The 27,116-nt window shown below is 52.8% G+C and overlaps 2 protein-coding genes across 2 annotated transcripts in view; both read right to left on the bottom strand.

The window, feature by feature from the left end:
• Positions 1–27,116, bottom strand: part of LBR (lamin B receptor) — a 70,838-nt gene that overhangs the window by 36,962 nt on the left and 6,760 nt on the right. The window lies entirely within an intron of this gene.
• ENAH (enabled homolog (Drosophila)) overlaps positions 18,411–27,116 on the bottom strand; it is a 168,665-nt gene continuing 159,959 nt past the window's right edge. Inside the window, exons 17-18 of the mRNA XM_008567993.1 lie at positions 25,115–25,178; positions 18,411–18,498 (exon numbers count right to left, since the gene is read on the bottom strand). Coding sequence (XP_008566215.1) covers positions 18,411–18,498; positions 25,115–25,178 — 152 coding nt within the window. The remainder of the gene's footprint in view (positions 18,499–25,114; positions 25,179–27,116) is intronic.

The raw sequence follows: 27,116 nt of genomic DNA, 5'->3' as shown, positions 1-27,116 counted from the left end.
CGGGGGCTATTAATGTTTAGTGGCCAGGCGGGGGCTATTAATGTTTAGTGCGCTTGGGCCTGGCCTTTGTCACGGCCCCTGATAAGCTGCATTGCTTATGCATTGTTTAGTGTGCTCGGGCCTGACCCTTGTTCTGGCCCCTAAAAAAACTGCTTTGCTTATTATGCATTGTTACAAGACTGTGTACATTAAGGTTATATTTTCCTACAATTCTACTACTTATATGCTATGCCCCCCCTACATTTTAATTTATTTCCAACAGTTTCAGCCGGTGCGTCCACTCTGCTGAGAAAAGGAAGAGTCAGGTTCGGTGGGGGAAGGTGAGTCACAGCCCTCGCAGGGCCTGGGCTGTGGGTTCCAGCTCCTCTCTCTGATCGAATCCTGGGCTCAGGATCCCTCTGTCTGGATGTCCCTCGTGGAGCCTGGGGCCCTCTGCCTCGGGTGCCCACTATGTCTGCACCCTGAGGGCAAATCCTGTGTCTCACTCACTCCGTGCTGCAGGTGCCTCCTGCAGGCTGGGAGTTCTCTAAACACCTTCCTCTAAAGCTGACTGCGGGAAGGAACCCGCCAGGGTGCAAAGGTACACTGTGCGGCTGTGCCTGGGGACGAACACACACGACTTTGTCTTTTCAGCCTCTCCATTTGCCTGGATCTCAGCTTAATTCAACACAATTTGTTAAAAAAAAAAAAAAAAAAAAAAAAAAAAAGCCAGGGGGAGGGACCACTCCACTACCTCAATTCAATTCCAGGGCCACCTGTGTGCCACCTCCTGGGCTGGGCATTCACCTGCTGAGCTCGCAGGCTGGGTCAGAATCAATCCTCGTCTTCCTGGAGCCTGCGCTCTAGAGTGGCATTGGGTGGGGGGACAAAGGACTTACTGCAGGGGTGCGTGTCTGAGTGTGCAGGCTCCCCTGCTCCCCCAGACCTGCCTGCATCCCGTCCTCCTGCCCCGTGGAGCACCTTGGGGGGTGACAAGCCCCCAGGAAGCATCCGCAGCTGCCTCCCACGCCAGCGCCCAGGGCTCCGTGAGCCGTGGATTTGGGCCTCTCTACCTGCCCTGCCTCTCCCTGGGGTCCGCTCGCCTCTCCGGGGCCTTCATCAGACCCTCCACTGTCTGTGCTCTTCATGTGGACAGCAATAGTCCCATTTTACAGATGACGATGAGCAGGTTCAAAGTAACATGGCACGTTTGCAGAGCTGGAAGGCACAGAGCTAAAGAGCCTGTGCTCTGATTGTGCAGGGCTGCCTCCCTGGGGACTGTGACGCTCTGGTGGCAAAGACGGAGAAGGCTCATTTGCCAGGATGAGCAAGAGAGGGTGACAGGACGAGGACCTGGAGCATGGCAGGATTTCAGAGGACAGTAGAAGAGCTGGGGAGGCTGTCCCAGGCCGAGGTTACAGAAGGCCGAGTCGGGGAGAGGCTGGAGCACACAGACCATGCCGGGGGCACCTGATGATGCAGGAGGGGTGCAGGTTCCCTGGGCAGGTGGCTGCTCTGTCCCACCCCGCCAGCCCCCACCGAGACAAGACAAGCTCCTGACACATTTCTCTCGATCCTCCAGCATCCCAGGGGGTGTCCTTTTCCAGTGCTGGGAAGTTGTGCCACATAAGATACTAAAATACACACAAGTCTAGGCCACTGGTTTTTTTTTTGTTTGTTTTTGTTTTTTTTGTCTTTTTCCGTGTCCGGCAACGGATCGCAACCCTCAGTGTCGCCCCCACACCGGACCGGGGACCGGCAACGGGATTCCAACCCTCGGTGTTGCTCCCGCGCCTTGCTCAGCCAGTGAGCGGGAACCGGTCTGTATGTGGGATCCGAACCCTCGGGCGGGAGCGCCGCCGCACTTCCCAAGCGGCGCACTGTAGCAGTGTGCCACCGGGCCGGCCCCTAGGCCACTGTTTTTCCTAATGGGCACAGCCGTGCCAGTTTTCGGGCACTCTGTGCCACTCCAGCGTTACCAGCTCAGCTCTTGCCATCAGAGTCCGTGGGCTTCATATCAAGGGGAAAGTCACGGTGGCCCATGTCACCCTCACTCTGCTCACACAGGTGTGGACACTGGCCCTCTCTGAACAGCAATTTTTATCATAAGGATCCTGCAAGGGAAAGAAAGCCCAACGCAAAGAGGCTTATGCAAAAAAAGAAAAAGGAAATGACTTTATTGGTGCATAACAGAAAAGTCCAGGAATAGATCTGGTGCTTCCAGCACAGCTTGATCCAGAGGCTCGCGCGATGTCACCGGAGCGAGTGTCACCCAGCCCTGGCTCCACTTCTGCTGGAAGGCTGGCTTCACCGTCAGGCCCCAGCAGCACGGGACTTCTGTCGTGCTTCCTGCGGTGAGGCCCAGGGGAGTCTGTGACAGCTTCGTGTCACCTCCTGCTCTGACACATGTTCCTTTCCTGCTCTTCAGTCTTTCCAGCCTTGAAGAATCGTTCCTGCAGGACAGCGTGGGGGGGGGGTACCCGTTTTGTCCCCTGTGGCATTCCCAGCCCTGGAGCAGTGTTTGCAGGGCATAGCAGGTGCTTCCTACGGGCTGATGGAATGAACTAGAATTCAGGCTGGACTCTAGATCATGCTGCAGGATGCCCCTGGGCGGCTGGCTGTCTTCTCTTCACAAGGAGGGAGGCGGCTGTGATGTAATAAGACACCCCCTGAACAGCAAATGTGGAGACAGAAAAATCTCCGCATGGGGAGTGACAGCCACGTGCGGGTCCCTGCGGTTGAGTTCCCTGGGTTCCTTTTCCTGCTCGGGATTGCTGAGAAATTTAACCTGGTGGTCTCTTGAAGACATGCCCCTGAAAGACTCTTTGTTAGGACAGAACGATATCTCCTGGGACCTTTATTTAAAAATTTTTTTGTAAAGTTTGTAGGGACCTGGCCGGTTAGCTCAGGTGGTTAGAGCGCGGTGTTATAACACCAAGGTCACGGGTTCGGATCCCTGCACTGGCCAGCCACCAAAAGAAAAAAAAGAAAATTTCAGAATTCCCTCTCTTTATCCCGACGGATGCCAGGAAAGGAAACAGGGGCCACCTAGATGGAGTGTGGGGACCTGACTGGATCCCAGCGGCTTGGGCACCTGCGGAGAGTGGCACCCCATGTGGGATCAGGGGTGTTGGGCACCCCAGAGCATCACTGGCCACTGAGGCAGCACAGGAGCAGATGCCCCCAGTGTAGAGCGTGTCGTGCCTGTGCACTGCCTGCGCCCCATTCGGGTCCCCACTTCCAGACACTCTCCGGGAACCCCAGTCTCAGTGCTGCTGGTCTGCTCTGCCCGCGGCCCAGCCCAGGTCCTGGGGAACACACTTTGTCAGAACTGGCGCTTTCAGAGGCCAGAACGGGGACTGTAAAGCGGTGGGACAAGATGATTAAAAACCAGCCTTTGTCCCCAGGGCCTCACGATCTGGTGGAGGAAGCAGACATGTAAAGAGATGGTTGAGGGTGGCGATGGGGCCAAAGGGGCCTGGGGCGCAGAGATGAGGGCACCTTCTCACCAGCTCCAAGGCCACCGGTGGGTGGGTCAGCCCTGGAGACTCCAACTGGCCTGGCTCAACCTCTGAGGGACAGCCCGGCTGCAACCTGAGGACACAGTCTGGCCACACTGAGGCCTTGATTTCCCTAATCAATACATAGAAACATGCTTCCTACACCCATGTCCATAGCAGCATGATTCACATACCCAAAAGGTGGAAGCAATCCAAGTGTCCATCGGTGGACAAATGGATAAACAAAACGTGGCATATACACACCAGTCATAAAAAGGAAGGAAATTCTGACACAGGCTGCATGGATGAACCTGGGTGACACTATGTTAAGTGAAATAAGCCTGGCACAAAAAGACAAAGGCTGTATGATCCCACTTATATGAGGTACCTAGAGCCGTCGAGTTTCTATAGAGACAGAACGTAGAGTAGTGGGTGCCAGGAGCTGGGGGAGAGACGACTGGCGAGTTAGTGCTAATGGGCACGGAATTCCAGTTTGGGAAGAGGAGAAAGGTCTGGAGATGGATGGGATGATGGTTGCACAGCACTGTGCATGTGCTTAATGCTGCTGAGCTGTACACGTAAAAATGGTTAAAATGGTGAATTTTATGTATATTACCATAATAAAAATGGAAAAAACCACCCTCATTTCAGCTGTTTAGGAGAATGTGTTTGGTGCCTTTTGTATGCAAAATCCATTGGAGGGGACGTTGCTAGGTATTTATTTGGAGGAAGGGGTTCATCATGGTTAAGAATACCAGTTCTGGAGACGTACATCCTGGATTGAGGATCCCATATTCTCATCTGGCAGCCACGTGACCTTGGACAAGTCAGTGCCTCTGGGTGCCACAGTTTCCCCCTCCATAAGGCAGGAATGACACCTGCACCTACATCAATATGGCTTGTCATAAAAGTAAAAAGGGATCATGCATCGAGCACTTGGCATGGCTTCCAACATGTAGCAAATCCTCAAAACAATTGTTAGCTCTCATTTAAGTATTCTCTGTTATGCACAGAAGAACACAGGACTCCGCAGGACAAACAGTTACCAAAACCTGCACTCTTGGACACAGAGCACCCATCAGAAGTCAGCAATGCTCCATCGCACACGGTGGTGTTTATTTATCCTAACACTTGCCAGGAATCAGAGTCGGTAACTAATTGTAGGAGCAGCCGACATAGCACCCTGGGTTGATTTAGCCTGTACTCACTGAGAACCTGGTGTGGGCAGCTGGAAAAGACAGAGTAACCTCGGGGAACGTGTGATCTAGCGGGAGAGAGCACAGATCAAACAAAAAAGTGAACAGCTCCCGCCCCCATTAGTGAGTAAAAATAAAACAAGGCTCTTCGTGAAAATATCTACCAGCAGAAGAGAATGTGACAAGAACACAACTAAAAAATAAAAATGGTCATTCTTGGAAGTGGATGAGGCTCAAGTCAGCTTAGGACACTGTATTAGTCCATTTCTGTTGCTTATAACAAAATACCTGAAACTGGGTAATTTAGAAAGAAAGAAAATTTATTGCTTACCGTTTCAGAGGCTGGGAAGTCCTAAGTCCAGGGAACACATCTGGTGAGGGTCTTGTTCTTGGTGGTAACTCTACAGCGAGGCAGGGTGTCATGTGGCGAAATGACAGAAGCGGAGAGAGACAGAGCTCCTCACACACTCTCCTTTTAAAACCCTCAGAACCACGACCATGACCACCACTAAACCATCAATGGATTAATCCATTTGCTAGGGAGTTGCGCTCACAAGCTAATCACCTCTTCAAGGCCCCACCTTTCAATGACCATAATAGGATTTCCCACCCTCTTAACACTTTCACAGTGGGGGTTAAGTTTCCAATACCAGGAACTTTGAGAGACACGATTCAATCCACAGCAGACACCCTTAGCTGCAGACCATCCCAAGGTGAGCTGGGGAGGGGACTTTCCTGCTCACAAAAGCCCTCTCAGTGGAGACTCCCTCTGGTCATTCAGATCTTAGCTGAAATGTCACCTCCTACGAGATCTCCCCTCATTGCCTGTACCTGCCCAGTTCTCTCCAGTCCATTACCATTGTTTTCTGATATTACTGTTGGTATCAGAAGTTATCCTGTTTGTTAAGGGTCTTTCCCCCACTAGAGTGACAACTCCACAGAGCAAGGACTTAGCATGTGACAGATGCTCGAGGCACATGCCTGAATGATGAGCTCCAGGAATCTGCATTTCAATATGGTCCTGCAGTGATTCAGAAGTGTACTTGGGTTGTGACCCCATTGCCAACAAAAATGGGTCAGTAACTTCCTGACGGCTCCTCACTTTTAATTCCAATACTAGTGACTCAGCCACCCTGCAGGCCAGGGTGACGGAGAGGTCAGAGGAACAGCAAGACCATTGTCCAGCCCAGGCTGACTCTGCTGTAGTCTCTCCCACATCACCCGCTCTTTGTATCAAGTCTTGGGAAACCTGAGCCAGTGTGACATTGCCCCAGAGTCCACAGGGAATTACGGGAAATCCTTAAGTAAAAGAGAGACTTAGAATGATTATTATTTTAGAGTATTGTTCTAAAACACAAAAGAATAAGGACCTGTGTTTCCCTACTCAAGGAGTCTATTTATCTGTCAGGAAACTAGAGGAGGAGTTAAAGTATCTTAAAAGGAATTATCCATCCACGTGGGATCAGAATAGCTCAAACATACCTGAAAAAGAATGAAGGTGGGGACTTCAAAACTTCCTACAAAGCTACAATAATCAAGACCGTGTGGTACTGGCATTTGTATAGAGATATAGATCAGTGGAACAGAATTGAGTCTAGAAATACGACTCACACTTACGGTCAATTAATTTTTGACAAGGCTTCCGAGACAATTTTCAACAAATGGTGCTGGGACAATGAGATATCCACATGCAAAAGAATGAAGTTGGACCCCTACCTCACACCATACACAGAAATTAGCTTGAATCATAACACCAAGATTGCAGGTTTGGATCCCCACACAGGCCAGCTGCCAAAAAAAAAAAAAAATTAACTTGAATCAAAGACCTAATGTAAGAGCTAAAACTACACACCTCTTCAAAGAAAATAAAAGCATAGGGGCTGGCCCATTGGCTCACTCGGGAGAGTGTGGTGCTGACAACACCAAGGCCACGGGTTCGGATCCCATATAGGGATGCCGGTTCGCTCACTTGGGAGAGCGTGGTGCTGACAACACCAAATCATGGGGTAAGATCGCCTTACCAGTCATCTTATTAAATAAAAAAAAAAAAAAATTAACTTGAATCAGAGACCTAATGTAAGAGCTAAAACTACACACCTCTTCAAAGAAAATAAAAGCATAGGGGCTGGCCCATTGGCCCACTCGGGAGAGTGTGGTGCTGACAACACCAAGTCAAGGGGTAAGATCCCCTTACCAGTCATCTTATTAAATAAAAAAAAAAAAAACAGAAATACAAAAAGAAAAGAAAAGCATGAATTTTGTGACTTCAGAGTAGGCGGCTGTTTCTTAGATATGACACACAAAAAACAAAAACAACCATAGGAAAAACATAGATAAATTGGACTGCATCCAAATTAAAAATTTTGGGGTTTCAAAGGACAACCTACAGAATGGAGAAAAGTTCTGCAAATCATATATCTCATAAGAGACTTATCTCTAGACTATATTAAGAACTCTCACAACTCAATGATAAAAAGGTAAATAATCCAATTAAAAAATAGACAAAGGATCCGAATAGTTCTCCAAAGAAGATGTACGAATGTCCAATAAGCACATGAAAAGAAAGTTGACATCATTAGACATCAGGAAATGCAAATCAAAACCACAATCAGATACCACTTTGCATGTACGAGGCAGTATAGTCCAAAAGTAGTGACACGTGTTAGTGAGGACTGGAGAAACTGGCACCCTCCTAGACTACAGGGAGGCTTGTGCCACGGGGTAGCCACTTTAGAAAACAGTTTGGCAGTTCCTCAAAAAGTTCTATAACTCATATGACTGCTGGGTATATAGAGAAACGAAACCATATGTGCACACAGAAATTCGTACACGAATTTTATATGTCTTTTTATATACAATAGTCAAAAGATGGAAATAACCTATTTGTTTTTCAGCCCATCAACTGATGAAAAAACAAAATGGAATATTACTCAGCCATGAAAAGGGATGATATTTGCTACAACAATGAACCTCAAAACACGCTAAGTCAAAGAAGCACATATTAGATGATTTCATTAACATGAAATGGCCAGGGCCGACCCCGTGGCTCACTCGGGAGAGTGCGGCGCTTGGGAGCACAGCGACACTCCCGCCGCAGGTTGGGATCCTATATAGGGATGACTGGTGCGCTCACTGGCTGAGCGCGGTGTGGGCGACACCAAGCCAAAGTTTGCAATCCCCTTACTGGTCACACAAAAGGAAAAAAAAAAAAAACATGAAATGGCCAGAAACGGCAAATCTATAGAGACAGAGAGTAGATTAGTGGTGGCCCTAGGGTGGCGGGATGGGGGTGGGGAGCAGGAATAGGGAGAAACTGTTAATGGGTATCTTTTCGGGGTGATGAAAATGTTCTAGAATTGGTTGTGGAGGTGGCCGCACAACTCAGAGAATATACTAAAAACCATCGAATTATACCTATTAAATGAATGAATTGGATGGGATGTAAATTACATCTCAACAAAGCAGTTATTATTTTTTGTTGTTGTTTTGAAAAAGGGATTATCCTGCTGGCCTGGAATAGGAGAGCACTAAGCGTGCGAGACCAGTGGGGAGGCCACTGCAGCTGGAAATGACGGTCTGAGCCAAGACCGTGGCAGCAAATGATGAGGGGAGCCCACAGGACGAGTGTGTGTGTGCGCGTGTGTGTGCGCGTGTGCATGTGTGTGCATGCGTGTGCACCTGTGTGCGTGTACATGTGTGCATGTGCGTGTGTGTGATTGTGTGCGTGTGTGCGTGTGCGCGTGTGCATGTGTGTGTGTGTGAGCGTGTGCATGTGTGTGTGCACCTTGTGCGTGTGTGTGTGCGTGTGCGTGTGTGTGATTGTGTGTGATTGCGTGTGTGCCTGTGTGTGCGTGTGTGCATGTGTGCGCATGCGTGTGCATGCCTGTGTGTGCATGTGTGCGCATGTGTGTGCGTGCCTGTGTGTGCGTGTGCGTGTATGTGCGTGTGTGTACGTGTGTTCATGCATGTGCATGTGTGTCTGCGTGTGCGCGTGTGCACGTGTGTGCGCATATGTGTGCACACATGCACGTTATAACAGTAGTAACAGCTCATGTTTACTGAGTGCTGTCTGTATGGCCACTTCTAATGGAATAGCTCATTTGCTCCTCACTGTGACTCTGTAAGAAGGGCCTGGGGACAGAGGAATGTGGGCTTTGGAGTTGAACCACCTGGCTTACGTGCCAGTTCTGCTACTGCCTGTGTGATCCTGGCAAGTTCCTGAGACTCTCTGTGCCTCAGTTTCCTAGATGAGAGCAGTGCCCTCGGTGTCTATGGTCTGGGGCTTTGGGCCACCACGGTGGGTGTGACACCCATGGCCTGTCCACCCAGAACAGGGCAGCATCCAAGGCTCCTGTTGTCCACGTTTGCAGCATTTTCAGGATTTCAAAAATAAAGCATAGGGGCCGGCCCGGTGGTGCACTGGATAGTGCGCCGCTTGGGAAGCGCGGTGGCGCTCCCGTCCGAGGGTTCGGATCCCACATACAGACCGGCTCCCGCTCACTGGCTGAGCGAGGTGCGGGAGCAACACCGAGGCTTGCAATCCCGTTGCCGGTCCACGGTCCGGTACGGGGGCAACACTGAGGGTTGCGATCCGTTGCCGGACACGGAAAAAAGACAAAAAAAAAAAAAATAAAGCATAGATAGTTGAGGTCTGGGGAATTTTTTTCTTTTTCTGTTTTTTAAAGATGACCGATAAGGGGACCTTCACCATTGACTTGGTGTTGTCAGCACCACGTTCTCCCAAGTGAGCCACAGGCTGGCCCTAGTCCTGGGGAATTTTTAAGCTAGGAAGTTTTGTTTTCTTTTGTTTGTGGCTGGCCTGTGCAGGGATCCGAACCCTTGACCTTGGTCTTATAACCCCGTGCTCTAACCAACTGAGCTCACCAGCCAGCCCCCAAATGATTTTTATCACGGTATAAAATAGGTTGTAATGGGATTTGGCCAAAGTTTAGATTTTGCTCAGAAACTCAGCCAGTCCCACTTCCTCTTTCTTGCCAAGCTAGAGGAAAATCTAATCTACTGCAAATGTGACAACCACAGGCCCAGCTGCCACCCATGGGCCCCCCACCTGCCTTTACCCTCTTCAAGCACCCTTCCAGCCACCCAGACACCCAAATATGACACTGCCATCCTTCAGGACCCTCGCATGTCACCTCCTCTAGATAAGTAGCTGCAGAATGAATGGCTGGCCGGTGAGCTCAGCTGGTTAGAGCTCGGAGTTATAACACCAAGGTCAAAGCGCTCGGATCCCCGCACTGCCAGCCACCAAAGAAAAAAAAAAAAGGCTGCTGAATGAGTGAACAGTCCCCCACCCAGCTCCTCTCCCAGTAAAAACAAGGCGTCAGATCTCCTTTCCTGCCTCTGTCTCAGACCAACTTGCGCTGCCACCACAGGCCCCATGGGTGGCAGATGTCTCCCGCAGCTCCCACCCACGCAGCAAAAACCCATCCACCTGGGCCGGCCCGTGGCTCACTCGGGAGAGTGCGGTGCTGATAACACCAAGGCCCCGGGTTCGGATCCCATGTAGGGATGGCCGGTTCGCTCACTGGCTGAGCGTGGTGCTGACAACACCAAGTCAAGGGTTAAGATCCCCTTACCGGTCATCTTTAAAAAAAAAAAAAAAAAAGCCCATCCACCTGAAGAGAGACCAGCTCTGTCCCGTTCCAAATTCCCAGGGAAGAGACTGAGCTGCCCTGCTGTGCTCACCTGGGCAGAGGTGTCTGTGGAACCCAGGGCCATGACCCGGGACTGATGGGGACAGGGGGTAAGGCGGGTAGGAATGGACGGATTGCAGCGGCTGAGGTCTGCTGTGAACTGGGAAGATGCTCCCAAAACGTGTCCACCTTGCATGCCATCTTCCAGAGGAGCCATGAGCTCACGTGTGCAGCTCTGGCGTGTGGGCACCTGGCAGAGTCGTCGTCACAGGGTGTGGGGAAGGGAGTGGCAGGCGGGGACAGGAAGTGGGGCCCTAGGAGGCAAAACTGAAGGGGTGGAAAGGAACCACACCTGCAATGGTTGAGAGAGAGCCTGAGGCTGTAACTTGGCCCAGCAAGAAAGATTTCACGGCACCACTAACACGATAGGGGCTAGGGGGGCCACAAGGATCACATGTTGTCCCCAAATTAAAATGCCTATTTCCAGTTTGTTGAAAATAAATACTACATTTTGGCCCGTGGCATTTCTTCTCTGCTAAAAGGTGTTTAAAAATACAGAACTCACTGTGGAATTTGCTCACATCCAAAAACTCTGAAGAATTCCCCTTTTTCTCTCTCTTCATGGCAGGACCTGGGTGGCTTGTCTGGGCCTTTACCCAAAGGCGCCAGCCTGCAAGCCCATCCTGCACCCCAAAGGAGGAAAGGGCAGGTGGTGGGGCCTGGCCCTGCACAAGTGCCAGAGGGTATGGCTGCAGCAGGCAGCTGGGATCCTGAGGGCACCTGTGCCACAGGCCCCAGGAGCCAGGGCTGGGCTCTGGTGCAAAGGAGGTTCACAGGTCCCAGGAGAGCCTCAGCCCAGCCGGAGCTGGCGGGAGGCCTGGGCCGTGGCCCCAGGGAGATCGGCACCGGCCTAACATCCACCCAGTGCTTACGTGGGGAAGCAAAGTGCTGTTCCCAGGGGGGGTGTCAGGCGACACTTGGTCTGAGAGTAGAAGTGGGATGCAGGTTAGTGGGGCCAGTTCCATGGACAGGGGCCTGGGTGCCCGGTTAGCCCAGGCCTGGAGAAGGAAATGCAAAGGCGAGCAAGAAGGACGTGGCAGGGTGGAAAACAGGTGGCAGTGTGAATGCCAAGGCACTGGGGGCCACCGTGGGCAGTGGCCGGGGCTTAGGGACTGACCAAGACTCGGTCAGCAGATGGTCTTTTCCCGAACCCGGTGTCCCCTCATCCCACCAGCTGGCCGGGCATGCAGTGTCTGCTCACAGGAGCGACACGAGGGGGTGCCCTTCCCCACTCCTGCAAGGACGACAGGCCTCTGTGCCCCTGGGCCAGGCTCTCAGGGCGACCAGGAAGGATGGGGTCGGGATGTGAAAAGACTGTGCTTTGGGGGCTGCCCAGGCAGGAAAGACCGACGTCCCACTGGCACCTGGAAAGAAGTCACTTGGGTTTCACAAGGCCCAGCGGGGGGCGGGGGGGGGCCGAGCTTTGCTTCCTGCCCCCAGGAACATGGCACAGGCCCTGGACAGGCTCCGGAGCTCCCCAGTCTCAAGAGCAGACAGGGGGATCCCTCACATCGTGGCCACCCAGGAGGACCCTGTGGGGGACCCCCAGAGCCCCTAAAGCCCAGGTCACCCCCCATGTTCTCATTACCCTGAAAGCCTCAGGATTCCCGCATGAGCCCATGCACAGGGGAGGGACCCCCAGAGGCCAAGTGGACGGTCCCCGCAAGGACGTGCAGCTGGAGTTGGATGGAATTTGATTTGGGGAAATGGCGCTGGTTTTGTGACCTGCTGTCACCCAGTGGTTCCACCAGTGACAGAGGGAAAGGGCAGCTTATGTGAAAAAGGTGAGTCCTCATCAAGAGGATGAGGAGGGGGAAGGGCCTCGAGGTCGGGGGAGCAGCTCGAGATCCATGGATGTGTCATCTGCCCTTGATGGTCACCTCCCAGTGCTGATCTGCGGTGGATGGGGACAGGTGGGGAGGCGTGGCCGGGCGGTGTTCTGCACCCGGATTCACAGACGCCTTCCAGGGTTTCCTCATTTCAGTTCCCCACAGCCCTTGAGGGGACTGAGACCCACCAGTGCCTGGCCTGGGGGCCCCCAGCAGCTGTGGGCACTGGGGACACCTGGGGTCTGGGGAGTGTGCCAGCTCACTGTCATTGGCAAGTGCAGGGGGACCTCCTCCAAGTGCAGGGGAGACCCTCCTCCTAGTGCATGGGGGACACTCCTCCTAGTGCATGGGGGACCCTCCTCCAAGTGCATGGGGGACCCTCCTCCTAGTACATGGGGGACCCTCCTCCTAGTACATGGGGGACCCTCCTCCTAGTGCATGGGGGACCCTCCTCCTAGTGCATGGGGGACCCTCCTCCTAGTGCATGGGGGACCCTCCTCCTAGTGCATGGGGGACCCTCCTCCTAGTGCATGGAGGACCCTCCTCCTAGTGCATGGGGGACCCTCCTCCTAGTGCAGGGAGAAACCTCCTCCTAGTGCCGGGGACCCTCCTCCTAGTGCGGGGGACCCTCCTCCTAGTGCAGGGGGGAACCTCCTCCTAGTGCATGGAGGACCCTCCTCCTAGTACATGGGGGACCCTCCTCCTAGTGCGGGGGACCCTCCTCCTAGTGCAGGGGGAACCTCCTCCTAGTGCCGGGGACCCTCCTCCTAGTGCAGGGGGGAACCTCCTCCTAGTGCATGGAGGACCCTCCTCCTAGTACATGGGGGACCCTCCTCCTACTGCGGGGGACCCTCCTCCTAGTGCAGGGGGAACCTCCTCCTAGTGCCGGGGACCCTCCTCCTAGTGCCGGGGGACCCTCCACCTAGTGCGGGGAGACCCTCCACCTAGTGCCGGGGGGGCCGCCTCCACCCTGGCCCTGGGAGTGGCCGGGACAGCCGGTCAGCATTTGGAGCTGCCACGGGCCTTTCTGGCCCAGTCCCGTGCTAAGTTCTCTGTGTCACACTGAAGATTGCTAGAAGGGGCAGGGGGAGCAGGGAAGCCACCTGCAGAGCCTGCGGGAGTCGCCTTCTCTGTATCTTAGGCGATTGAGGTCATTTCCTGGCTGGCTTCTCTGTCTCTCTGGTGACAGGGTGTGCGGTACTTCACCAAAGGAGGATGGGGGTAGGGCCGGGTCGGGTTGCAGAGGTCGTCTCTTCCCCTGCCCCAGGACGCATGTGACAGGGCAGGTGTCTCAGCCCAGCACAGTGCAGGCCCCCGGATGCGGCCCCTTCACTCCCCTTCCTGCTCCTTGACCCCCGGGCGTGGCAGGAGGTGATGGAGGTGCCAGCAGAGACAGGCCTATGGGCACTGGAGGGCTCCTCAGGAAGGGTCCCACTTGGCGAAGGCAGAGACGGGGAACTTTCAAGACCTGTTGCTCCAAGAGTGGCTCTAACTGTCTTTCTCTCTTTCACGTTCTTTCAAACAAGAAATGAACTTGAGCTCTAGCAAGGGACTCAAGTGAGACCTTTAAGCATTTCCCAAAGGTTGAGGGGCCAGGGAGCCAGAAGGTGGAGACAACCTAGCAGCTGCATGAAGCTGGAGATGCATGATCTGGAGGGTCAGCAGGGCCCAGACAGGCCCGAGCAGGACGTCCCCAAATGCAAAGCAACCAGCACAGGGGAGCGGGTGGGGGCTTCTCCAAAACCACAAGCCTGCTCCCCAGACTCCTTCCCGAAACACCCTTGCACTGAAGACCAGGCACTCCATGGTGACACACAAGGGCCACACTCTCCTCTGACCAAACTTTTGGACGGAGGCTCTTAGAGACCCCCTGGAACTCAGTTTCCTCATCAGTGACAGGAGAGGTTTGTGCCACCTGAGGGGCTTCCCAGCTCTGAGCCTGTGCTGCTCTGTTTCTGTTGCTTATAACAGAACACCTGAAACTGGGTAATTTATAAAGGAGTAAAATTTATTTCTTACAGTTTTGGAGGCCGGGAAGTCCACGGTCCAGGGAAGACACCTGGTGAGGGCCTTCTACAGAGATGCAGGTGTCACGTGGTGAAAAAATGGCCTGAGCAACAAAGCTGACCTGTTCACTCACTCACTGTCCTTGTAGAGCCATCAGAACCACGCCCATGACTCCGTGAACGGATCAGTCCACTCACGAGGACACAGTCCTCACAATCTAATCACCTCTCCGAGGCTCCACCTTTCAACTACCATAATTGGATTCCCCACCCTGTTAATACTGTCACAGTGGGGTTCAAGTTTCCAATACATGAATTTTGGGGGACACATTTGACCTGTAGCTGAGCCTGTGATCTTGACCTTAACCCCTTGTTAAGGGGCTGTATGCAGAAAATGTGAGAAGTTTAACGCAGTGAGCGCTGTGCCTGCCCCACGTCTACTAAATGAGGCAGGGCCCAGAATCTGCATTTTCACAAGCCCACCCTGAAATTTCAGACCGTACCACACCGGCCTTTTTTGTGGTTCCTCAACCATGACCTTTGCACCTGCTGTTTTCTTGGCCTCCAGTATTTCCCCCAGATCTGCACTGCCCCTTTCCCCGGTTTCATTCAGGTCTCTGCCCAAATGTCCCCTAGGAGGGGTCTTTCCTGACTGCCTCATCTAACAGGTAAACAAGTAACTTTTTAGTGTAGGTGTGTCCCGTGCAATGTGTAGGCACCAATGCTAAAAAGTTGCTTGTGGTTGACCTGAAATGGAAACGTAACTGGGTGTCCTGTATTGTCGTTTGCTAATCTGGCAACTCTGAGACAGGGGGACTGTCTGCACGCCCCCCCCCCAACAGTAGGCTGTTAGGTGACAGGATAGCCGCTGCTACCCACACGCAGCCCTGCCCTGCTGCTCCCCTCTCACAAGATGCAAAAATGCCGTAACCACCTAGGCACTGAAGGCATATTGTCTTCCTGGGAAGTCCATGCACCTGCACAGGTGTGCACAGGGGACTTTCTTCTCCCGTCCTTCGCCTGCCCCTGCCCTGCCACGCTTCCTGTCCCACATACTCCAGCTGTCTGCCCACGTCCCATAATCAGCTGTACCCACGGATGCAGATTTCCTATGATCAGGCAACTGCTCCTTGCGGGACATGGGCCCCCCTGCTGTAGGTATAGGCACCTGGCTCTTGACACCAGTAACCATGGCAACCCAGCATTTGGGTGTATTCGGGGTTGAATTGTGTCCCCCCAAAATTCATATGTTGAAGTTCTAACCCCCAGGACCTCGAAATGTGACCTTATTTGGACATAGGGTCTTTACAAAGGTAACCAAGAGGGGATTAGGTCATTAGGGTGGCCAGTGTAAGTCGTGTCCCTATAAGGAGAAATTTGGACACAGAACATCCAGAGGGGCGACCACACGAGGACACAGGCCGGAGGCTTGGAACAGATTCTCCCTCTGAGCCCTCAGAAGGAACTTCTGGCCTCCAGAACGGTGGCAGTCTGCTACCGCAGCCCCAGGGATCTACCGCAGGGTGCCCCCCGGCTCTGCCCTCTCTGTCCTGGCACCTCCCATTCCCCGGTTTACCCAGGTGGGGCCTGCAGCCCATGCCCAGGTGTGGGGCTCTGCAGGGACAAGTCTGGGATGAAGCCTCGGGTCACCCTGGGCTTCCTGGATCTATTCACTGTCATCTAAGCAACTGGCAGGGCTCAGGAAAAGCCACTTAGTGCCACCCAGGTTGGGAGCCCAGCTAGGCGTGGCAGACCACCCGGGAGAGCACACCTGGCTTCATAACCATCTTGCTGGGGAAATTTGGGCACTGGCTGCAAAAAGCTCACTGGGAGCCAAGATTATCAGGTCCTGCGGCTGGAGGAAAAAGTTCAGCCCAGCCAGGGTTAGAGAAGGACTCGTGGGCACATAAACACAGCAACGTGCAGATGGACTCCCCGGGTTGCGCTCCAGGAGGTGACCCGTGCTCAGAGACTGTGCTGTATTTCTCTTCGTGTCCCCAGCACCCAGCACAACACCAGCACACAGTAGGTGCTCTGCAAGTGCTGAGTACATCCTGCAATCAAACATTGACGTCCCAACCCAAGCAGCAGAGAAAGGACATGGCCGGGTGAGCTTGGGGGTACTATGCTTGGAGGGGGGGCAATTTGATCTGGGGTTTTCAACACCCAGACCAGGTGTCACGGGCCAGATCCTGACGCAGATGACCACTGCTCTGGGCAGCTCTCACTCATGTGCCCTGGCTCTCCAGTCCTCTGACATGGGACCCCCCGAACTCCCATGGGACAGCATCTTTCCCAGTTTCGGGCCAGGTGGATGACACCTGGTGGGGACTGCAGAGGAAGCTGGGGGCTGCCACCTGCCAGGGGCTCTGGGGCCCACCCCCACCACGGCACCTTCCAGCAGACTGGGTTGTTTTAGGATCCTACCCTTGGAGGTCAAAGCTCTCAGAGGCTGGGGTGAGGAGTTGGGGACGATCCCCCAACCCAATCAGGGTTTCTTGGGGGTAGAGAAATCATGCACAGCAGACCTGGCTTGTTTTTGTGTTTTAGGGAGAAGAAAAGCAGTTCTCAGTGACTGCATCCACCCTGTGCCAGCCTCGGGACCAAGAGGAGCAAGGGATAGAAGGAAAGCGTGGAGGGGACAGGGGTGCGGGGATAACCTCTAGCCGAGCCGGGGACTCTCACGTGCTCATCCCCGTGTCCAGTCCTCCCAGCAACACCAGCAAGTGGGCTGGGCCCCTCCCCGGGCAGGGGGGACCCCCGGGTCAGAGGAAAGTGGGGGTGACAGCCGGGAAGGGGGGCTGGGCATCCTGAGGGGTGTCCCCAGTGTCCCCTGGAGCCCGTGGTGGCCTTTACTGCTGCATGTAACTGATGGAAAGGCAGATGAGTGGACAGACACCGGTGGGGTCAGGGAGACCTCTGTGGCCGCAGTGTGACAGTGTCACCCTGAAAGAGGCAGGTGGCCTCCCCATCCGGCCACTTCCACTCCATGGTTTCCCCCCAGTCACACCAAACTGCACACAGCACCCACCTCCACGCTGTGCCCTTGCCCTGAGGGCCTCCTCAAGGCACAAGGGACAGGACTACCCTAAGAAACCAATCCCAGTCTTTATCAGGGGCCCAGACAGTCGGGGGACACCGTCCTCTCTGAGTGACTGAAAGGTCCACCCTAGGAGGGTCAAGCAGGAGACCACCCCTGTGCCTGCAGGGCAGCCCCAAGGGGGAGTCTGACCCCGTGCTGGTGTGGCCTGGAGGGGAAGCCCTGGGCCATGGGGACAAGGTCTGGCTTCAGGCCTGGCCTCATGGCTGGCTGGGGTCACCTGGCTGTGCGTGGCAGGCCCTGAGATGGAAGGAAGGCCACACCCAGCTGCCAGGAGGTCTTCAGCGCCTGCCCCGGCCTTCGAGCCAAGGTCAAGGTCATAGTCTCCTCAATCTCTCCAGCCAGTGACCGAGCTAGGCGGGGGTGCCAGGGCCTGGCCATTCCTGCCCACTGCAGGCTCCTCTGATGAGCAGCGTCAGCCCCGGGTGCCCACTGCACTGCCAGAGACGGGCACAGCAGGTCCACGTGGTGGTTCGTCCCCGGCTCCCACCTTTGCCCTGCTGGTCTTTCTCCCCAGTAAATCTTCCGCTCCCCTAACTGACTCAGGGGCTGCCTCCTGGAGAACTCAGCCTGTGACACCCTTTTCCACACTCTTGTCCCTCATTTCCACTGCATGGGTGGCACCTGCCTCCGGTCCAGCCCTGCACCAGGCCCTGCACCTGTACCTCCCGGAGCGCTGCAGCCCAGCGAGGCCCCTCCTGCCCACGCCACAGCCCTGCCCATGCCCCCGTCTTGTTCCCACTTACCAGTTCCCCAGATTGGCTCGGATTCCTCCAGCCAGCCAGTGTCCCCCAGCTGGAGTCCAGGCAGGTGTGTCCAGGCCCCTGCGAGCAGGTGCGTCTGCTTCATGAGGCTGCACCTTCCTCTGGAGGACAGCCCTGGCCAGTGGAATGTTCTGGACTGCAGAAGGCTGCCCACCTGCAGTCTCCACCACGAGGTCCTGGGACACTCTGGGACCCTCTTCCCCACGGTGGCCCTTCAGGTGCATGGAGCTCTGTCACGGTCCCTAAGCCCCTTCTCCAGCCTAAAGTGACCCATTCTTTCAGTTATTCCTCACAGGACTGGGATTTTGAGTCCCCTGCCGTTCTAAACATCTTGGCGTTTGCTGATGATCTTCCGGAAGTGGGGTGTCCTGCTCTCTGGAGTCGTCAGATCAGGGGGGCAGAGGAAACGACTGTCCACAAGACATTTTTGTTGACATAACTAGAGGTCATATTAGCTAGCTTGGACTTAACGCAGACCCTGCAGTCAAAATGCCCCAATTCATAACCTGGGAAAAATGACCTACTTTCTCTGAGCCTCAGTTTTCTCAACTGTAAAATGGGGATAATATCAGAACCCCTCCCCCCCCCCAACCCCAGGGCAAGACGCGGGGGAAAGGAGAAGAGCGGTCGGCGGCCGGCAGAGGGCGCTGCGCACCCGCCTTGGACGGGACGCGCTGCCCAGCGCGACCACCAGGGGACGCCCGAGCTCCGCCGCCCAGCTGGGCCGGCCCGGGGACAACGCGGCGAGCGGTCGCCTGCCCCAGCGGCCCTGGGCTTGGCTGCCCTTCCCTGCGCCTCACCGCGCCCTCCTGCGAGGTTCTGACTCGTTCCCTGCAAACCCGCACCTGGATGTGGATCCAAATCCTAGGAGCAGGGAAGGGGAGCAAGGGCCGGGTGGGAATCGTGGGGACAGTGTCAGGACAGTGATGCCAGCCTTGGAGGAACAGAAGTGACCCTGCACAGCCTTGCCAGCCACCACATCCGAGAGCATGACAGGGCGGAGGCTGGGTTCTCTCCCCAGCAGCTTCCTCTGGTCACCTGCTCCTGAGGCCTGCCTGGCCCAGGTGACCTTGTCCCCCTCTACCCTGCATGGAGTGCACTCCCTGTGTCACATGCCCACCCCCAGACCCCAGGAATGCGAGCTCCCAGAACAGTATCTCCCAGGTGGACCCCTGGCTGCAGAGACAAGCAGGCCAGGGGCTAAATCAGAAAGAACAGGGGAGTTGCCATTGGGGCATAGGGACAGGAGTGTGAATTTTAACTCCCCGGACCGTGCCCTGCAGTGAAGTGGAGACACAACCTCCTTCTGGCCAGAGCAGTGAAGGGAGTAAATGGTCACACGGGTCCCCGTAGTCCTAGAGGGGGAGGAAGCCAAGGGTCTGTTTTGATCTGGCCTAGAGAAGAGTCCTGTTTCCAAAGCGTCTGCCGGATCTTTGGCAGCTAATGGAAGATGGTCACGTATCTGTGATGGTAAATTTTAAGCATCAACTTGCCTGAGCCACAAGGTGCCCAGGCGTTTGGGCACACATCATTCTGGGGGTGTGTGTGAGGGTGTTTCTGGATGAGATAAACATGTGCATGGTAAACTGAGGAAAGCAGACTGCCCTCCCCAGTGTGGGTGGGGTCACCCGGTCAGCTGCAGGCTTTCGTAGAACAGAGGTTGACCCTCCCCAGAGTAAAGGGGAGCCCCTCGTGCCTGCCTCGTGCTGGAGCCCGTGCATCATTTTTTTCCTGCCTTCAGACTTGAACTGAAAAACCAGCTCTTTGGGGGTCTGGAGCCTGCCAGCCTCCAGAGTGGGACTCCACCATCAGCTCTCCTGGGTCCTCAGCTTGCTGACTTGCCCCACAGATCTTGGGACTTCTTAGCCTCCGTTGTCATGTGTCAATTCCTTATAATAAATGTGTGTGTGTGAGTGAGTGAGTGTGTGTGCGTGTGTGTGTGTGTGTGTGTACAAACACACACATACACGGTCAGCAATCTGTATCCATGGGTTCCGATTTCATGGATTCGACCAGCTGTGGATGGATCTGTACTGAACATGTACAGACTTTTTTTATGCCATGTTCCCTAAACAATACAGTATAATAACTACTTACATAACATGTACATTGTATCAGGGATTATAAGTAATCTAGAGATAATTAAACGTATGTGGGAGGATGTGTGTAGTTTATATGCAAATACTATGCCAGTTTATATAAGAGACTTGAGCATCTGCAGATTTTGGTATCTATGGGGGTCTTGGAACCAATCCCCCACAGATACTGAGAGATGACTATACACACACACACACACACACACACACACACAAGGATGTAGTGGATTGAATTATGTCCCCCCCAAAATTCACTGAAGCTTGAATTGTGTCCCCCAAGTTTTATGTATTAGAAACTTGGCCCCCACCGTGACTGCTAAGAGGGTGGGAAATCCTATTATGGTCATTGAAAGGTGGGGCCTTCGGGAGGTGATTAGATCATGAGGACTCGTGAATGGGATTAGTGTCCTTATAAACATGGACACGCACCACATCCTACTGGTCATTTCTCTGGACAGTCCTGACAATACAATATCCTCTCCCCCTTCACGGTGGCAGAGACTGGAGTCCTCTGGGCACATGGAGCTGTTAGGTCAGCTGTCTCTTTGGAGTCCTTCCTCGGGAGCCGCTGCACACGGGGAGGATGTCCTATTCAGACAAGTGTGCGTGTGGGGACGTCGTGGTTTCCCCCGCTCACTGCCTACTGCTCTCCTAGTACAGGGGTCCCATGTCCTCGGGAGCCCCTCTGCCCCACCGCTCTCCAGCATGGTTTCCTGGTGCAGCCCCTTATCCCTGGCTCTAGAGTTGGGCCCTGATCTGGACCCCTTCAGTCACACGAGTCACCTTGCCACGGTGATTGGCTCTGACTTGGGCACTTGGCCCCAGCCACGCCAATGGGAGTAAATGAGATTTTATTCTGAGGATTTTATAGAAACCAATGTAAAAAAAAAAAGAAAAGCTTGCTTTTTCTTCTGAGAAGATAGTCGTCACTTAGGGTCCTAGCAACCATCTTGCCACCATGAGAGGGACAGCTGGTCTGAGAATTCAGAGCATACAGCAAAGTCCTAGAGCTATTCACACCCCACGCCAGAGACTTCTGGCTGTTTTATTGACGTAAGCAATAATTTCCCTTGTTGGAGTCAGCAGGTTTGTGTTTCTGTAATTCTGACTGATCCCACAGGGCCACACAGCTATCACCGTGGGAAACCAGAGGTAATCCAAATGGCCATCAGCAGCAAGTTGATTAAATACACCCCCCAGGATCCTAATAACAAACGCTCCCCAATAATTAAACAAGAGAATGTTGATCTATCTGAGATCTACATATCATAGAAAGTGGTCCACATTAAAGCATTAAGTTCTCTAAAAAGCTATAAAACAGCAACAGATTATGATCTGGGAGAATATACAGCAAGTATCATAGCAACGGTGATCTCTAGGCAGTACGATTGTAATTTTCTTACACCTCTAGTGTTGTTTTATTATCCTTTGATGCTAATTCGTTACTTTTATAAACAGAATAAAAAATAATTGCTTTCATTTTGGAAAAAGAGAATATTTGGCACTTGTGTTTCAGAGTGTTTGAAATGTCCCTGCCTTGGATTGAATGTCCCCCCAAAATTTAACCCCCACTGTGACTGTTGAGGGTGGGAAATCCTATTATGGTCATTGAAAGGTGGGGCCTGAGCCAGCCCCGTGGCGCACTCGGTAGAGTGCGGCACTTGGGAGTGCAGCAGCGCTCCCGCCGCGGGTTCAGATCCTCTATAGGGATGACCGGTGCGCTCACTGGCTGAGCGCGGCGCGGGTGACACCAAGCCAAGGGTTGTGATCCCCTTACCGGTTACAAAAAAGGAAAAAAAGAAAAGAAAGAAGAGGTGATTAAGTTGATGGTTTAATGGTGGGCGTGGGCTGGGCGTGGTTCTGAGCACTTTCAAAGGAGAGCGCTTGAGAAGTTCTCTCTCTCTGCTTCCACCATCTTGCAATGTGACACTCTGTGTCGCTGAAGCCACCACCAAGGAAGACCCTCACCAGATGCGTTCCCTGGACTTTGGATTTCCCAGCCTCCAACACTGTATCCATAAATCTTGTTTTCTTACAAACTACCCTGTTCCGAGTATTTTGTTATAAGCAACAGAAACAAACTAATACAGTCCCTACGTCAAAAGAGCCACTGAGAGAGGCTGCTTCCCATTGCCTCTGGAGTTGAAATGACTCTGTCAAAGTGGCAAAGGCAGTGTCCCGTGCTCTTCACCTCCCCTATGTCCCAGCCAAATGGGGATTTGCCTCAAATGTGCTATTCCCTAACATCAACATCTTTGCTCCTACGTACCCTCAGCCTGGAATGCTCTTCTCCCATTCACCTTCCAAGGTTGAGCTCAGATGCCACCTCCCCTGCACGAAGTCCCCCTCTGCACTCCCACAGCACCCTGTTTGTGTCTGGTGGGAATCCTTTCAGCTGCAAGTAAGAGATCCTCCAAGTAGTGGTGGCCTAAACAAATAGTGGTTTATTTTTTCTTAAATAAGTAAGGTAGTTGCTGACATTAGTTTGGTAGCTTAATAACATCACATCTTGTGTGTCTGAGATTCTCTTGACCTTCCCCTCGTGATTACAAGGTGGCTGCAGCTGCTCCGAACATCACACACATCATGTTCAAAGAAGATAAGTGGGGGCAGCTCAGGGTAGAGCATTTCTCCTCATTTATCTTCCTCTTATATGGAAGGAAAAAACCTTTCCAAAGAGTTTCCAACAGGTGTCACCTCATTGTCCAGAACTGGGCCATAGGCCCCCCTCAGACCAAGTCTGGACCTACATTCGTGAGCTCAAGGGAACTCGATTGAGACTTGAGAAAAATGGGCTTATGGCAGCAGGGAAGGGAGAGGGGGAAGGATTTCAGGAGGCAATGGACAGGTTCAGCCACCATGCCACCTGTCACCTTCCTCCTCTGCCATTCGTCATATGGGCTAGACCACGCAAGGTGGTTAGGAGTTCAGACTTTGAGTGCAAGGTTCTGAGTAGGATCTCATTTAGTGAGGCTGCCTCTGGCTGCTGTGGACTGTATGCCAGGCAAGAAAGGAGAGAGGGAAGGAGGCTCCTGCAAAGGACTGGTGGGAGACAAAGAGAATTCACAGCAGGACTTTTTAACAAACCATCACTCAGCCTTTGGAGAGGGACATCAATTTTAATATCTACCTTCTTTCCCTGTTGCAAAAACTGTCTCCATATCTGAGACTATTTTTTCTTTGGGGGGTTGGGGTGGGGTGGGGGCTGGCCAGTATGGGGATCTGAACCCGTGACCTCGGTGTAATAACACTGCACTCTAACCAAGTGAGCTAGCCGGCCAGTCCTTAAGACTATTTGACAAAAGCTTTTATAGACACAAACCAACAGACACAGCTAATCAGTCATCAGATTACGACATTCAGCTTTGTGGTCTGCACAAATATGTTTCCACCTCTCAGACCACGGGATCCAAGTGTCAGCACAGAGGTGTGAGGTGCCTCAGCTGTGCTTTCTAGAACTCTGCTGTTCCCAGCCTCGCTCTGGTATAAGGATGGGGCACTGGTGGTGGCCTGCCCCACAGCTGTGTCTGCTTCTTCCTTGCAAGGCAGCAAGGGCTCAGGAAACAGGTCAGGCCCTCAGAGATGAGTGGTAATTGGTCTCAGCTAAGTAAAGGGAATCTCATTCCTCTCTGCGGCTGAAGTCTACTGGGATGGAACTGGTTCTGCTGAGATCAGGGAGAAGTCACCAGGGGCCACAGACAGATTTTCCTCCCTGAGAAATAAGGGAGGGCATGCAAGGAGGAAATCTCCTCCTGGGACCTGTGGCAGTGACAGACAGTGATGCTGAGGGAAAGGCTGGTACCAAGCTGTGGCCCCCGAAGCTGCATAATTAATCAACCCTGGATCTTACCCCCTCAGTGTTTATTGTCACACGGGCTAATAAACCTGCAGGGTAAGATCTAAGATTAGAAGCTGCCTTGACATCTGGTGAAATTGGGAGGGCCTCATGAGCCTAGCTGCAAGTTCCCTGACCTCCTCATTCCACTGCCACGAACGGGCCCCCAGACGAAGGCCAACTTCATCCAGGGGACCAGGCACAGATCCTGCCTATCCCCATGCAGCAGCTTCACTTCCCTACCAGCCCACAGGACTGTTCAGAAATGCTGATCACAAGTGGGAAGCTGGGGCACCCCGCCGTTTTGCTACCACTAACTGCCTCCCACAGCCTGTTCACTCTGCTCCCAAGTGCAATCCACACGTAGCCCTGTACGGTGCAGTGTCCTCTGCCCCAGAGCTCCTAGTACAGGCGACTAATAACCTGCTTTCCATCTCCTCTGTCCAATGTAGGGTGTTGTGCGTTTGGTCACTGCTATCATCCCAACGTGGGAATCTCTTCCTCTCCCAGGGTGAATAGGAGGTAGTGGAAACAGAACGCATGTTCTGTAAGCTGCTTTTAAGTCGGGTGTTCTGTACATATGGCTGGAAGCAACCTTAATACCCAGTGCAATAGACTGGCCCCCAAAGTCACTGAAGCTTACTCCCCACTGTATTTGTTGAGGGTGGAAAATCCTACTGGTAATTGAAAGGTGGGGCCTTGAGGAGGTGATTAGATTCTGAGGACCATGCCCTAAGAAGTGAATTTATAATGGTGGTTATGGGTGTGGTTCTGAGGGTTTTAAAAGGAGAGTGCATGAGTCTCTCTCTATGCTCTGCCATTCTGCCGTGTGAGACCCCCATGTTACTGCCAAGGAAGACCCTCCCTCCCCAGATGTGTTGCCTGCACTTTGGACTTCCCAGCCTCCGAAACTGTAAGCAATAAATCTCAGCTCCATGTACTTCGTTATAAGCAACAGAAACGGACAATAGGTACCCCAGATTATCCAATGACCCCTACTCTGAACGTCTCCCACTCTCACTCACCTTAGATACAAGAAAGCACCAAGCCATGGTTTATTATTTCCTGTACCCACAGTGTGATGGATCACTTTACCTGATGACCTTGTGGCACATGCGCAAATCCAGGTGGTACCAACATAACTGCTCCCAACGACCGTCTAGGAAATGAGAGGCATCTTATGTCCTAAATAGGCCAATATTTAAGACTATACTTTCAGGGATCATTTCTATAGTTCGTTACTAAATAGGCCAATATTTTTTACCTTCCCTCCGCAATACTTTAAAACAATCTGGACAGAAGATTTTTTTTGAATGGTTATATTTTCCACATAGGGTCTAAATGTGTGGAAGAATGTTAACCCATACACCGCTGTGGTTTCTCGCAGACAGGGACTCTGTGACACATTTTTATATCTCCTGTGCTAGGACCTTAAAATCTTTTTCTTTTAAAAATCAGAATCAATCTCTCACTCTCATTAGGACCTCTGAAACTTCCTAGGAACTATGGGGTATGATGTGGCACGTGCTGGGATTTCAGAGGAAAGAGCTAAATGTTCCTGATTCTTCCCCCACCGCTCAGGCCCACTTCCCACCACCCTCCACCCCCGTCTCCCACCTCACCCATCTAGGGGACTGTTCTGGAACAGCCCGTGCACTCACCCCTCCGGGTCCAGTCGGTTGGTCTCTGCTGGAAACACCACGGCCCCCTCTGATGCCTGATGACACCTGCTCTCTCTGGAAGCCCAGCTCATCACCCCCAGGCACTTTATATTATTCCTTCATCTGTTTTTATATCATTCTATATAATCTGTTACACGTACACTGTAATTTTTGTTTTGTACACTAATCTAAGCTGAAATAGTTCACCTATCTCCGCACCCCCTCCCTGCAAGCACACATGGACTTAGGGGCAGGGGCTATATTTTACAGTAGCAAATGCTTCTCCCTCTGCCCCCACTTTACAATTCTAAGGAAGGATAAAAAGCATTGGGAGTCTGCCACCTCCAGAAATGTGGCCCTGTGACCTGTATCGTTCCATTCTGACGTAGGTGTTGAGGATTTGTGCGTTTGTGATGGGGTTCATTGTGGAAAGAGACCTTTAAGCTGAGTTACCATCTTGAGTAACATGATCTTTACAAGCTCCTTCACATCGTTTACAAATTAATTGGACCTGGCTCCTGGCTGAATTCCAACGACAGTCATCCACCGCATAATGACGTTTCACTCAGTGATGAAGTGCATACATGGTGATGGTCCCATAACGTAATAATGGCTGTGCCATATATATAGGTCTGTAGTGGGCTATACCACCCAGGACTGTGTGAAGCACACCCTAAGATGTTTGCACAGTGACAAAATCGCCTAACGCCTTTCCCGGGATACATCTCTGTCGCTAAGTGACGCATGACTATACAGTCCACCCTCCCCCCACTTAGTTTCCTGTCTGAGGCAGTGAGACACAGCTGGGGGTAGGGTGGGGGGACTGAGGCACTGGCTCTGCTGATGACAAGCTGCCTCTTGAGCAGTCTCCATCTGACAGGGCTGGAGCCAATGATTTCCATGGTTTCCCCAAACTCTAAACTCCAATAGATGGTTCTTTGGTCCTTGACCATTTTTGACTCTATAGCTCCAACCTCATTCCTGCTGTTCCACCCCCATTTCTGCTACATTAATACGTGAGGATTCCAGAAAGCAGCTCTAAAATCTGGAATTCCGGGCTGGCCCCGTGGCGCACTGCTACAGTGCGCTGCTTGTAAGCGCGGTGGCGCTCCCGCCGAGGGTTCGGATCCCACATACAGACTGGTTCCCACTCACTGGCTGAGCGAGGTGCGGGCGTGACACCGAGGGTTCCGATCCCATTGCCGGTCCTGGTCCAGTACGGGCGCAACACTGAGGGTTGCGATCCGTTGCCAGACACGAAAAAAGACAAAAAGGAAAAATAAAATAAAATAAAATAAAATAATAAATAAAATAAAATCTGGAATTCCAACTCCTTTTGCTAACTTGGAGGCATCCCGAGTAGCTATTTTTATCCTTTGTTCACATCACCAGGTTGCAAGAATGCACGTGAGACGCTGTGCAGTGAAGTGTTTACT

This window comes from Galeopterus variegatus, unplaced genomic scaffold, assembly GCF_000696425.1.
Source record: "Galeopterus variegatus unplaced genomic scaffold, G_variegatus-3.0.2 Scaffold365, whole genome shotgun sequence".
Lineage (NCBI taxonomy): Eukaryota > Metazoa > Chordata > Mammalia > Dermoptera > Cynocephalidae > Galeopterus > Galeopterus variegatus.
This window is presented reverse-complemented; position numbering and strand designations above follow the sequence as displayed.